The following is a 15139-nucleotide window of genomic DNA, read 5'->3' on the forward strand; positions in this document are numbered from 1 at the left end:
TCTTATGGAACGGTTCTATTCGATTTGTTTAGCCTGAGGATGGCCTATAGAATAGGCCGAAAACGTTTGTTTAAGATTAAACTTTCTCAGCGAAGATAAGGTGTTAGATTTTGTTTATATAATTTTTGCTGAGCACGTTTTATTTAATGTTATTATGGCGGCACCGGTGCAACATTACAGAAGATACAGGAAGTTAACGATTAAGCTGATCAAAGCTAACTGTAAATTGGAGTTTTGAAGGGAATGTTTGAAAAACAATGTTTTTCCCATGTCAATTTTTAGAATCAGCGTCCCAAAAGAATGCCTTTCACTGAAGGTGAGGTTTTGTCTAGCATGCCTTCGAAAGTCTATCAGGATAGCGAAAAACAGGAAATATGGACTTTTGCGTGAGATTATCAACTTTGAAAATAGTATATATAATGATGATCCGGAAGAGTTAATAGAAATTAACAAAGGAGTTGTTGGACTAACAGACAAGATTCATAAGAATTTGACGAGAAAGTATATTAAGAAAATGAAATGGATTATCGCTAAGCAAGCAATAAGAAAGAATAAGAAAAATCTTGCAACATTTGTTGTGTGGGACCAGGTAGAGGTACCAGACAAGATTAGGGAAGTTCTAGAAAAAGGCCCGAACTTCGTCCCTGAGAATCCAAGAAATTGGGAAACTTTGATTCAAGAGATTGAAAGAGAAATCGTTGGGCTAGATTCGTTAGAAAAAGATTATTTTAGGTGGAAAACGGTCATTAAAAACCAAGAACGTTGGAAGCTAGGAGGGCTTAGGAATAACGATATTCGGGTTACTAAGCGTTGGCTGGATGTAAACGATTTACTGGTAACAAGAGCGGACAAAACTAAACATTTGGTGATCATGAAAAGAGAAACTTACAAAAAGGCGATAGAAGATTACATCGAAAAAACGGAATGTGAAAAAGTTAACGTCAATATTATTGAGAGCATTGATAGACGGGTCAAGAAGCTAGAAGAGACAAAGCTTTCTACTGTTTTACCTTTTATTAAAAAGTGCCGGAACCCAAGGCCTGCTATTCCAAGGTTGTTTGCATTCGCTAAAACTCACAAGGAGGGTAAACAAATTAGGCCGATAGTAGAAAAGTGCAGAGGACCGACTTTTGTCTTAGAAAAAAGATTACACAAGTTTATCTCCTCCCAACTTGAAAGCAACGCACTAGTGGCAGAGGATCCTGGAACTGTGGTTAAAGAAATTCAACACATATCGTTAATGGAAAAGGAAGTAGGAACGGTATTAGATTATGAGAGCTTATATCCGTCCATAAGAATTCTATCATGCAAGGAAGCACTACTCGAATTATTGTTCAGCAGAATCCCTGAATTGTTACATTACAACAACGAAGTAGTAGAACTGGCTAACCTGATATGCTACGAATCTATCTTCAGCTATGATGGACAAGCATATAGACAAAAAAGGGGGATTCCAATGGGAAGTCCGATCTCAGGAATTCTTTGTGAGTTGGTTGTGAGAAAACTGGAGAAAAGAGTTTTGTTTGACTTCCGTAAGGATATAGTATATTTTAAAAGATATGTAGACGACATCTTTATATTATGGAAGAATAACCGTAAGATTAATGAGTTCATTGAAGGCATCAATCGTAATAGCGACGGCCTAAAACTGAAATTAGAACAGAAAAGTTCCGTAACAATTCATTTTTTAGACATCAACATCCAGTTCAAGAACGGGCATTTATCTACCAGTGTTTACGTTAAACCAACGCACAGTCCGCTTTATATCCCCTCGCAATCAAATGATCCGTATCATTATAAGATGGCGGCATTCCGGGCTCTAATCCGAAGGGCCTTTCTATATTGTGACAACGTTATGGACAGAGCAAAGGAAATTAACAGAATTCTACAGGTAGCCGAAACCTTAGGATACAGGAAAAGCGCAATAACAGGAATGGTTAAAAGGTACGAGAAGAACGTGGCAAGAGGCTCTAGACAACGTCCCGCTAAGATCACTAAATTCACTTATAACAGATATGCCAAAAGCATTATGAAAGAAATTGCGAACCGCAATGAGACATCAATAATTCTGAAAAGAGCCCCGAACCTTTATAAGATTTTAAGGAATGACAAGGATAGCATTAGGAAGGAAGAAAAAGCAGGTGTGTATAGGATACCATACGAGAACGCACAGCTGGGAATTAAGAAAGATTATATCGGCGTTACGACAAGGAGTTTGAGTGTAAGACTCAAGGAGCACAAGTATAACATCAGAAAAAGCTCAACGCCACGGTACTATCCCAAATGGCTCAGACCGAAAGCTCGATAGTTAAATGGGATGAAGCGGACATTATAAAACCCGTGAGCTCCCTAACGTTGGCAAGGACCGCTGAGAAGATAGAGATTTACAAGAGCAAACTAGAAGGGGCGTGTATAAATGCGAGGGACGCTGAGGGCCTTCCATCGGCCTGGAAGTATATGGTTAAAAACTCTGCAAGGAACTCTTAATTTACATGTTTATATTATGGTTCTATGATTGTGTTTAGAAGTTTTTTCTGAGTTTATTTTTGATTTTTATTTTGTTTTTATTTTGTTTTTTAATTTTTATACGATATTAGTTTATTATGTATCTTTTAATCCGTTGTTAATTTTTTTTAAATTTAAATATTTGTATTAATCCGTTGTTAATTTTTAAATTTAAATATTTGTATTAATCCGTTGTTAATTTTTAAGTTTAAATATTTGTATTCGTTCTTATGGAACGGATTCTATTCGATTTGTTTAGCCTGAGAATGGCCTATAGAATAGGCCGAAAACGTTTGTTTAAGATTAAACTTTCTCAGCGAAGATAAGGTGTTAGATTTTGTGTATATAAATATTTTCATTTCTACAGAAGCATATTAGAAATTCACTAATTAAACACCACCTTCATTCCTCGATGCAATTTCAAGAAAGATTCATTTTTCGTAGTTTTATGTGGAAGAATGAAAGCATTTTAAGTAAAAAAATAGAAAGGAACATAGAGGCATAATTTTTTGCGTCTCGTAACTTTGTGAATTTTAAGGATTGCTGATAGTGTAACTGCGAAAAAGAAGGACAAGTAAAGCAAGGTGTTTTTCACACAGGTAAAGCACTTACCTGTGTGAAAAAGTCGTATTTATATTTTTATTTATTAAATGAAAGCATTTTCATTTCTTTCTCAAAAAAATGCTTCTTGATTTACATTAAATCGAAGAAAATTCGAGGTTTTGTTTTACGGAACAGATGCTTTGTTTTACGGAACAGATGTTTCTGTTTCTTTCGCAGATAATCAATATAATCAAGTTCTGAACGTGTTAAACTTGCACAGGAATCATTAAAATTTTGATTCCTTACGTACGTAACTACTTTTGCTCGCACGCCATCGGAATAAGATCTGGTTTCCTTCACACAATAGTCATACCAAATGGATCTCTTTTGATTTAACAGAGCAACTTCATGTTGTAGGGATGAATATCCAAACCTCTTGACTCGATCTTCAAAACGTTTAAGGAAATGATCGTACAAAAGTTGATCCATCCAGTTTAATCTTCTTATCTTTTCTCGTGCTTTATCTGTGACGACAGATTTTCTGCTACGTGCATTAACTCTGAACGCCAAGACGTCATCGAGACTCCAACACATCAGATGACGTAAGAGGATTAGAGATTCATCCATTTTCTCCGTGATCATTACCAAATCGAAGAGCGGATCAATTCTTTCGATGAATGACTCAATTTGGGAACTGTTAACGTGTTCGCTGTACTCGAACCCTAAATCAAAGACCATTTGATTCAGGCCTACTTTATGGTTAATTCGTTTACTTAGCGTGTTATAGCTTAGTTTATTTACGGCCTTTGATAAATTCATTTTGTAAACTCTGTCTAAATTGAGGTAAGAATAAAGAGATTCGTAAAGATCGACCGGATTCCTCAAGATGGTGACGAAAACCGTGTCGTTTGGCATCAAAGCTTTCATTTCTTTGTAATTAAACCTGGAGTGGAGAGTCAGTATATTGTAAGTCACGTTAAATTTGGACGGATCCGGTGCCATAGTCCTTTTAAATGGTGCAGGATTTCCGAGATAATTCCCTGCAGCTGGTAGGACAAAAATTAGATTGTTTCGATCACCGTATCTCATGAATATATTCTGTATGGTGGAGCTGGCACATTTGTGGGTCTTCAGGAATACGATGTTAGTTTTAGGTGAACAGGTTGCTGATTCTCCTCTTGTAACGCGTTGAAGATCATCTGGAACGGATGAAAATCTGCAAAAATGGTTTTCGCTGTTAAAATTTTTAAAATTATGTTATAATTAAGAAAACTGATAATTTCTTTAATAATGAGTAGTACTTACGGCATCTGTATGTTGAAAAGCAATAATACTACAGTCATAACCCCTAGTGTTACCAGAACAGAAGGGTTGCGATAGAAATAACGGCAATTCCTAATGAACATTGTATATGAAATTTGATGTTTAATTAAGTACTGTTTAATCTGGAAAAAGAGAAAATAAATGTTTTAGGAACATGGCAAAATATGGATAATGAGTATATTTTTCAGATAAATTTATTTTTCTTATTCTGGCATTGTTTGGTTATATATGGCAACACGACTGGCGTGCGATCAGCTCCTCCCAGAAATATTTTCAATGGCAATGTGGTCACTATTTAGGTTTTGCAAACGTGAAGAAACCCCGGAAAACTTACCCGTTGGTGAGGAGCAAAGCAATCACTGTTCAGTAATTTTATCCACGCGGCCAGTATGGCATGAAAAGGGTGTATTTAAACGATTGTAATTAATCAATCTTTTCAACGTTTTAATTTCCATAACAGTATCCGTGATTACAATTAAAGTCTGCTGCAATCTAAACACTAGGTAATAACGACGAGTATTTAACTACGAGTATTTAAACTTATCTTCGTCTACTAGTACTTTATCAATCAACAGGACTTATTATACTGGATTTATGGATTCAGCAATTAGGTCTTACGGATCAGAAATAATATTGTTTATTTAAATCACCTATAAACAATATTATTTCTGATCTGTAAGACCTAATTGCTGAATCCATAAATCCAGTATAATAAGTCCTGTTGATTGATAAAGTACTAGTAGACGAAGATAAGTTTAAATTAAGTTAAGGACAAAAAGGCATATTAATTAAACTTGGTAAGTATGATTATGAATTTTTAAGCATTGTATTGCGTGTGCTGTTTAGTGACTTTGACTATACCGTATTAGAAAATAAATATATACAGTACATAATATTCAAAATAAACACGCTATTAACTTTTTAGAATAAGAGAGAAACGACATCACGAAAGTAGATTTTTTAAAGTCACATACCGGTACTTTCTTAGAGACACGTTATCCATTCACGTGGCAATAGAAAAACAGTCGAAATAAAGTAAACACCGTTGCCTGGTTTCAGCATTGTCCACATCAATGTTCTAATTTAACAATAATCGGATTCGGTTTCCGTTGACGTGGGAATAAAACGCCTATTCATTCGAGGAATTTAGTGCATATTTCACTCTAAATTATGAATATTCAAAGTATATAAAAAATGCTCCGAATATTCTAATGATGTCACGTATATAAGTTTTTAAATTTTGCTTAACGAGTACAAATTAAAGAAATTCGCAAAAAATTTAAAAATTGAAAACCGAACATTATTTACGTACAAATTTATTAAGTTTTATTTAAGTTTAGTTGAATTCTCAAGCGTTTACGCAGCGTATTAAGCATGAAAACTGAGCATAATCATATTAAATTGAGCATAAAATTAATTATCCATCAGGAAATTTGGCATTTCACGTAACAAAATACATTACCTTTTCATAATTCCTGTAGTGTCTTATCTGAAGAATGCGCTGCCAAGTGGAAACCAGCTTAGTTTCTTCCGTGATTAATCATAAGTGCTATTTTCTGACGGATATTTTCATGATATACAGTATAACGTGTAAACTTCCTATTGAATGATTTGTTTGACGTTGGTTTCTATGGCGAGAGACGCGGATGTTTTCACTTATAAAATCTTTCGCCGCTGTTTAATTATTACTTTTCTTAATTTTTAAGTATTACAAACATTAACCATTACATACCACAAATTCAAAATTAGAACTAGTCTTTTCTAACTTTCATTTAGATAAATGAATGCTGGCAGAATTTTCCAATTTTTTTGTATTAATGTAATTTATTTAATTCGTATGAAAATAGAAATCGATAGTCGTAAAAGTCGTTTTAAGGTGAAAATAACAAGAAAATAAGATTTTATAAATAAATAAGACCTAGTTTTTAGTAGAAAATTTCCTATCAGCACCCCTTTGGCACTCTGATACTATGATAAATAATTTAAGTAATTGTATGTAAAATTGTAGCATTTTTTCCCTATTGTTTCGCGAATTTTTTTCACTTTTAACTGTTAGGCCTATATATTAAATGTGTTACGTGTTAATGGACTTAAGATACATTAGGCAGCTCTCTTGTGTCAACAGTAATTTTGATACGCATGTTAGGATGTGTTTTAGAGAAGAAATGTGTATCGTGTCATTTGTGTAGCACGTCGATCCAGGGCCGTCGAGAGCTTGTCCCTAGAAGACCCTTTCTGCCATTTTAAAATAATTCTGCAGAAAATAATTTATAAAACCCCTTAATTTCTCTACGGGTCGGGAGAAAAATCCCCTATCGAAAGCCCTGCTCTGGTCTGTATTCTTCTGTGCTAAATATACAGAACTTTTGTCTTAAAGAAAATAATTTTATCTTCATTAAATCATCATCAAAATATTTAATGTTAGCTGGGGATACTCCCTATTACTATTATGAATATCAGAGCTTGAATCTAACCTGAATTCTCGTGATTTTTCGTGAATAATTTTGTCACGAGATAAATTCGATCTTTGTTTTCTTATTTTTTAAAATCGATTAATTCTATCACCACAAGAATTGTCTATAATTGATAAAATTGAAGCCGTCTGTGTAGTCTAAACCTACCAGTGGCCGAGTGCCACTAAAATTGGTACTTGGCACACCATACCAGTGTTCATTGGATAAAAACCACTAAACGCTGGCAGTTGGTCGGGGGTTTGCCGACGGACTGGCCACGTGGAGTTTTCCTGGTTTTATTCACGTTTGTAACACTTAAACAAAAGATCAATTTCCTATAGAAAGTTCTCTCGGGAAGCATCCCCTTGGCAGAGTGCCGTATACCAACAAAAGAAAAAAAAAAAAAAAAAAAAAAAAAAACTCGCGGGTTGTTCTGGAAAATTTTAAAATATCGCCGCCATTTCGTCGGTTTAAAATTTTTTCGCCACTTCAAATTATTTATTGCCATTAGTTTTACTTACCAATTAATGCAGATGCTGGTATTCGTTTCAGTTTGGCGTCTGGAAAGCACAAAAGTAACATGTTAAGCAGTCACTTACAAGATGTACGTTAGGGTTTCCAATTCGAATGAAACTTGGTGAGCACGTAGCCTTAAAACACAAACCGCTTCTCGTCCAAATAACAGAACCTATTTTTCAAGCAGTTTCCAAAAATTGGGTCTCCAAAATTTAGTATTTAGCTTATAAGTCTTTGGAAGTTTCATATCGAACAGTGGCAATAGCCGAGTGAATAAGACGCTAAACACTAGAGCTAGATGATGTAGGTTTGATTCTTCGAAATTTTAGTGTAGGTTTTTTGGTTAATGTTACCTTAAGTGCCAAGATGGCGGCGCTTCCGGTCGCCATATTGGATTAGTCGGGAGACTGCGCGGTACGCGATACTTTGATCGGAGATCACGTGACTCCCAAACCGTAATAAACTAACATAGTAAAATAAATAAAAATTTACTCACATTAACGCTTCTTTTTTTCGTTTCAAAAACTACATTTTTTCCCTGAGTTTTTCAATTCTTCAGCTCTTGTTGCATGTCTTTTCCTCCCTGATATTAGCGAAGTTGAGGCCGAAGTTTTAAACGCGAAAACGTGTACGTCGGACGTTTAGCGCCGCTTTCCTGTAAGCCTAGAAGTTTGACAATGGTGTTTGGAAAGTCAGTGGAATCATGCTCGACATTCCAAACGCCATTGTCAAACTTCTAGGCTTACAGGAAAGCGGCGCTAAACGTCCGACGTACACGTTTTCGCGTTTAAAACTTCGGCCTCAACCTCGCTAATGTCGATTCGGCTACACTTGTAGACTTTTTTTTTTTTCCTTGTCTTTGTATTCGAATTGGTTGTTGCCTTTTCTTTTTCTTCCTTGTTTTCTGTGTTTCCTTATTTTTAAAACTTGACACTGGTGCAGACAGACCAGATTTTGATGCCGTTTTGGTGTTTTTCCAGTCCCAAGATTTTTCATATCCAATCGTTTTGCAAAAATTTGGAATCTTTCTCCAGGTTTTCTTTATACATAACCAAACATATGTATAAGTCAGATAGTGCCAAATGCCACACTTTCCAGTTGCCGTACATTCCAGACAAAGATACAGCCAAATGAACGACAAAAGACTACAATGGTTAATGTAACCTATGGCGGCTCGTCTCAGAAACAATGGGGACACTCGTACTAACCTAACCTAACCTAACCTATTCTAATTAGGCCGGATGGCCGAGCGGTCAAGGTTAGCAGCCTATCGCCCTTTGCGGCCGGATGGCCGAGCGGTCAAGGTGGCAGCCTACCGCCCTGGGGGACCCGGGATCGAATCCGAACGGGTCGAATAATCCCCAGGAATTTTTCGGGGGGTGGTCCGTCCGGATATGTCGGTCCCCGTCCCTCACCACCCGGCCGCCCCATTGTGGGCCTGGCCAAACCCATAATGGGCTTGCTATAAGAGGCCCTCTTAGTGCCCACTGGGCGGAAAGAGTTATAAAAAAAAACCTATTCTAATAAATTATCGTAATTATTGCCAAACAAATTATTATTATAGGGATAATTTTCATTTTCAAATTTCGTCACACTATTATCAGATAACTCCCTCTATCATCAGTACCACGCGTGACTCTGTTTCGAGTTTGCCGGAAGCGCCACCATCTTGGCACCTAAGGTAACATTAACCGTTTTTTTTTTTTTTTATGTGTAACTAATGATGCTTTTACTTACCACTTATAAGTTTTAAGTACAGTACTTTTCATATCAGTTGTCTGTTACATCCATGTGCAGTAACGTCTGAAGCTTATTCGCTTATGAGGATATAGTAGCCTATGTAAAATACATGAAAATAAATGTGAAGAAATAAACATTTTGTTTAACGACGTAAAAGAGCTAAATAGCACAGTGGCTTGTTTTCGCTAAACAGGAAATTACATAAAACAAAGGATTAAAAATTGTGCCATTTAAACGCGAGGAAAATTTATAGTAATAATAATCAGAATGATGCGGTAAAATAAAGTTACACATAAAAGGAACTAAACTAAACTAAAAGTAAAAATGCGAAGTTCAAGCCTACAATGTCGAGCCCACCAGCGGATGAATGTATAAAACCAACGGCAGTTGGTCGCGGGTTCGCACTTCTCCAACGGGTTGATGACGTGAACCTTTCTCTGTTTTCTTCACCTGTGTAACATCTGAATAGAAATTAGTTTCTCATAGAAAGCCCTCCTGGTAGGCGCCATGTTTAGAGACATTGTTCGTATACAATAGGATTGAATTGACGGGATACTACAATGCCAAGAAGGTCCTCCTGAGAGATTTCTTATGAGAATCTGCGTTCCTTATTTACATATTTGACACGTGAAGAAAACCCAGAAAACTCCGCAATGCCAGCCCGTTGGAGAGGCACGAAAGACACGACCCGCAACCAACTACGAGTAACTACCGATGTTCAGTGCTGTTAGTCTAAAATTGTTTAAAATTACTAAATTAATATTAGTTTATCACACAAACTAAATCATACATAAAAATCTGACGTTGATAATTGATGCATATTTTTACTGTTCCGGCTGTTATGTATAGCAGAGGGAAAGTATGGCAAGAAATGATCCTTAAGATTTTTACATATTTTGATTCTGGGAACCTTTAAACGCCAAGAAATGCAAAAATATTTCAGGGTAATTTCTGTACGTATGCATGTTAGTATGTATGTATGGGGAGACGATTTTGTTCACTCTGTTTGAAGCTTAATAACTCCTGTGCTATTTTCCCAATATTCCTGAAATTTTACAGGCGTATTTGTTTATTAGGTGGATTGATACTATTAAATTTTGGTGGTTAAAGGTCGAGGGGGAAGGGAAATAATGGAAATCGTGTGTATCTCCAGTAGGGTCGAACTTACTTTACTCGTTATTAGATTTTATTCGTTATTAGCATTTACAAATTTTTACAAAACCCATCCCTAGCCTCAAAAATAAGCTATTTGCTATTTTATAATAGTTAAAAATATAAAAAGTTGTTTTAATAAAATATGATAATAGATGGAGCCACCAAATGTCGCCGGGAAAGTTAAGGGACTAGTTGATGTAATTTTTTTTTTTTTTTTTTTTGTATTGTTCCCTGAAAATTTCGGTAGTATTAATTTTGAATTTTATTCACATTTTATGGCGAATAATCGATTTTGAAAGAAAATTCGGAAAGTAATTTTTATTTTATAAATATTTATTTATTATACATTACAAAAAATGTAAACATTTCTTGAATTTTTCACATTTTCGAGAAGGTATTGATTTCCACAAAATCAATACACAAATTCTTATATTTATGCTCTATTTCGTTAGATAAATTAAGTATTTTTCATATTATTCTTCATGTTAAACATTTTCGTGTAAATCTTTAACATTATTTAACCTCACTTCAGCTTCTGTTCAATGGATTGGGTTGTGGTTGCCATTAAATCCAAATTTTTTCAGAATAATATATTTATATAGAAATAAAAACTGTACATTCAATACATAATAAATTAGAACCATTGTAATTGTTATTAATTTGGTCTAAATACACATCGAAATTTCTTTATTACGTATTAATTTTTAATTACCGAAATATTTTCGCATAAATTTCATTAACTTATCAACGTAATTAATTATGTTTTTGCGATATTTGTATAATTAACGCGTTGGTTTCGTTGTAATATTTTATTTCAAGCTGACCGCCAGATGATCCTTTACGAGAATTCAGTTTAAATGCCACCACCTCATTCAATTCCCAATCCGTCTCCGCTCATAACGGCGGTGATCAGACCCTAAACACCGGAGTTCGATCGGGGGTTCACGTCTCACTCGGACGAGCTGGCAGAGGGAGTTTTTTCCGGGTTTCCTCCTTGCCAATGACGCCTGAATAGGGGCCAGCTTCCCCCAAAGTCCTCCCGGAAGGCATTTCTATCTCCTCTTCTCGCGGTGACCTCTCCTCCGTCTTCCCGGATTGGTCGTCTTCTATAAGGCCGTCTCTTCGGTCGCTGTGCGATCATCTGTTTCTTCTGGAGTATAAAGCCACGTATGAGCTACAGACCCCTCTCGCATATCAGTGAAGTGAAGTGGGAAGTGGGGGGAATTCCCAGTTCCCAGCATAGAAAGTGACGTAACATGAGTAGAGAATCGTCGATTCTGTACGCCACCATAATCAAGTCGAACATCAGATTTAGAATTTTAATGTATGACGTAACTTTATATTTTGGCTCGTGTTCTTTATAACATCGAATCCCAAATTGAACATTATTTGATTAATCCCTATTCTACCAAAACTTCGTTTATTCAGAATGTGACTCGTATTAAAAAAGTTTATAAAAGTTACTCTTAAAAATATTTGGCACGCATCAATCATCCTTTTAAACAGCAAATTAAGATGTTTTCTAAGTGCATCCATGATCACTTTTGGGCAATCCCATTTCTATTCTGTTCAATTATCCAAAGTTATAACGAAGGTCATATTTGCAAAATTGGTTTCTATCGTTATCACGTGCAAATGATTATAAATTAATCACATAGGTATTCTTTTATATTCTGAATACTTTCTTAGTAGTATTACTGAACACAAAACTTAATTGTAAATATTACAGAAATCTTAATAATTTACTTATTTCTAAAAATGAAGTAGAGAAATGTGAATTTAAAGGTTACACTATTTCATCTCTTCAGGTAACTTACATATATTATGAAAATTAATTATTTTAATTGAAATAATCTTAATTCCCTTAATTACATCAATATAAAAGCAATGTACACATACCTGCATCGGTGTATTGCCAGATACGAGTTACAGTAAAATTCGTGTAAACCGAAATCTCACGGTCCTGTTTAGCAGGCTTCCGCTTTGTTTAACGTAGAAAATGGCTCCGTTTCGAAGGTTTTTCCGTTTAAGCAGGTTTTACTGATTCGAGAACAAAAGAAGATAATGAAAGAGTTTCTTTTTGCAGGCTGAAATGAATTAAATATTCAAAATAAATACAGTAATTCGATTACAGAATACTATCTCTTCTGTTCGATCTGCAAGAAACAAAAGCTGAGATTAAGTTACTTCAGATTTAATTTAATGTGAATAAATAAAAATCAAAGACAGGTATGGTTCAAGTACTTTAGATAAAACCTAATTATTCCTTTTGTTTCGACTTTAAATTAGATATTCTTCCGTTGGTAATTAGTCATTACCAATGAAAGAATTAAAAATAAATTTTAATTAACTTGTAATTATTATACTAGAATTTTAAAATATGTATGTATTTAAGAATCGAAGGGAGAAAATGGATATATAATGAAGTGGCCAAGTACATTACACCTGTACTTTGAAATTCATTATTGTGTAAATTGCATTTATGCCAACATCTTAATGTGGATTTTGTTCATCCACTTTGAATCTTAAAAACTCCTGTGTCTTTTGTCAAAAATTTCTGAAATTTTGCAGGGAGGTACGTGTTAGGGGCATTGATGCTATTAAAATTTGGCGGTTAATGGTCGAAGGGTTGGAGAGATAGAGGAAGTCAGGTGTTGTATTTCGCGTGGGATCGGACTGAAATGAAGATTTTACTGGTTATTAGCATTTACACTCTTTTTTTTTAAAAAAATCAAAGTGCTCTTAAAATTAAGCCTGTTGCCATTTTATAATAATTAACTAGTTAAGTAACGCTGTATCAGCGTGTAGTCAGAACGAAGCTGCTCGCACCTTTATTTTCCTAGATTATGAGGGAAAAAAGAAACAAAGAATCATTCGTTCTCAACAATATATTCGATTTCTATTGGATCATTTAAAGGTACAAATATAAGGTCAGAATAAACCATTAATTAATTGCTATGCCAACGTCTCATGAAATTCTGTCTATCACTATGGGCCTTGGACTTACAGATTGACTCGTGGCGATCTTTATTGTAACTCTTTAAAAATACTTTATTTTTTTCACTCGACTCAATGTAACATAGGTAAGACCGATAGCTGTCTCTTTTTCCCCTATATCTATTTTAATTTTTGGAAGAGTTAATCCCTGTGATTTATGTATAGTCATCGAGTATGCTAAGGTAAGGGGAAACTGTCTACGAGATGGCAATATCGTTCGAAGAGCGTGTTATGGGGATTATTGGAAACAGATTACCATAGATGAATTCCACTAAAATAAACAGAGGAAGAGCTGGAGGGCAAGCATTAGGAGCATATATAATGTAGCGTATAGTTCCTAGTGAACCATTGACGAGACCTCCTTGCACCCATAAGTTGACTCTCAGCATGATTCTGGCATTAACTGAGAGATTCATATACTTGGAGAGACCAAGAGCCGAGTCATCTTTGGACGAAGGCAGGGCAATATCTGGAGTGTTTTCAGATGCTATATAAGCAACAGGGTACCCAGTTGACTGCAAGTAGTCTTCGTTGCTTTGTTTAATTTGCTCGTTTGTTGGATATAGCCGTTTGGAACTGATCAAGTTCATCTCTGGATTAAGAGGCTCGATTTCTTGTTAGAATGTTCAGATCTGTATCAGAGAAATCACCCGAAGCTAGATGTTGTAAGACATCTGTGAAGGAACTATCTGTGCTATTTTGTCTATGAGAATTACTAAGTTCAATGAGCTTCTCAAAAGAATCAAATGCGAATGTAATGTAATGTCCCAACAAGGTTCCTACCTTGTTGAGACATTACATTTTAAAAAAAACACTCGAGGAGAGAGGCGTATCTTTAACAGAAGGAAGCTGACGAAAATCACCAAACAAATATACAAAGAATCCACCAAACGGCTCATCTTTCTCGGGGTTTATCTCCCTCAATCTTCTCTCGATCACGTAAAGAATTCTTGCACCAATCATTTGACATTTCATCGATGATGATGAATTTGAACGACTTCATCTCAATCTGGAATCTCTGTGCAGCTTTTCCATTTAGAGATCGAAATTTCGTACTAACGATAAGAAGACGAAGGAGAGAATGGATCGTAAGGCCATTAATATTAATCGAGTATTATTCATAAAGCCCGGTCATTATGAATAATGACCAAAATGGGCATGCAGTGTGATAAATATTGATTCATTTATCAAATTGACTGGTCATTATCAATACTGCTATCACCAAGTCGGGCAAAGTGATAATAATACGTTGAGGAGTGATCATCTGACATACGCTAGCCAATTGGCACTCTGTGTTGGCGTGCATATCGCGTTTAGTTAGTACCGAATTTTAAGTTTGATTAAAAATCCTCCACTTATTTCATTTAGAAATATTTATTTTTTGTGAATTATTCCAAAAAACATGTAATCTTTTAAAACTAAGTACTATTAACTATATGAATTAAACGGTAAAATTTTACCTATGTGCACCGTCACGGCGGTGGTCGCGGCTGTTCATGCTCCAGACGGATTCCTCCCGGAGGGGAGCCACCGGCTGCTGCCGATTGTTTAATATCACTAGTTATTGATACGTGTGTTCAAGAACTACCGTGAGTCAATAACAAGTGACGTTAAACAATCGGCCGCCTGCCAGCGGCTCCCCTCCGGAGGATCTGTCGGGAGCACAAATGGTTGCGACCGCCCCAAATTCGGTACTAAACACAATACACGCGCGCAACTCTGATGCGAGTGCTGATTGACTAGCGTATGACGGATGATCACTCCTCAACGTATTATTATCACTAGGCCGGACTAGATGATACCAGTATTCATAATGACCGGTCAATTTAATAAATTATTGAAATTTATTACAATGCCCGATTTTGTTGATCATTATTCATAATGATCGGGCATTATGAATAATGCCC

At 35.6% G+C, this 15139-nt stretch overlaps 2 protein-coding genes across 2 annotated transcripts; one reads left to right on the top strand and one right to left on the bottom strand.

The window, feature by feature from the left end:
• Positions 1-268: 268 nt before the first annotated feature.
• On the top strand, positions 269-2308 carry LOC136969138 (uncharacterized). Its single transcript, XM_067263230.1, has one exon. It carries the CDS (start codon positions 269-271, stop codon positions 2306-2308), a length of 2040 nt encoding a protein of 679 aa, XP_067119331.1.
• An 890-nt stretch (positions 2309-3198) lies between these two features.
• LOC136969139 (galactosylceramide sulfotransferase-like) lies at positions 3199-6035 on the bottom strand. The gene is made up of 3 exons (XM_067263231.1): positions 5829-6035; positions 4354-4484; positions 3199-4264 (listed from the first exon to the last, which is right to left on the bottom strand). The coding sequence occupies exons 2-3, from the start codon at positions 4452-4454 to the stop codon at positions 3199-3201; spliced, it is 1167 nt and encodes a 388-aa protein (XP_067119332.1). The 5' UTR covers positions 4455-4484; positions 5829-6035.
• Positions 6036-15139: the final 9104 nt, after the last annotated feature.

Source organism: Centruroides vittatus, unplaced genomic scaffold (assembly GCF_030686945.1).
Source record: "Centruroides vittatus isolate TY-2023 unplaced genomic scaffold, ASM3068694v2 contig_1743, whole genome shotgun sequence".
In the NCBI taxonomy this organism is placed as follows: Eukaryota; Metazoa; Arthropoda; class Arachnida; order Scorpiones; family Buthidae; genus Centruroides; species Centruroides vittatus.

Excerpts from the sequence above, each read along its gene's own strand:
- LOC136969138 (XM_067263230.1), top strand. The coding sequence starts at position 269 with ATGTCAATTTTTAGAATCAGCGTCCCAAAAGAATGCCTTTCACTGAAG.
- LOC136969139 (XM_067263231.1), bottom strand. The coding sequence starts at position 4,454 with ATGTTCATTAGGAATTGCCGTTATTTCTATCGCAACCCTTCTGTTCTG. Across the intron at positions 4,265-4,353 it reads CTTTTCAACATACAGATGCC|ATTTTCATCCGTTCCAGATG; the intron begins GTAAGTACTACT and ends CCATTTTTGCAG.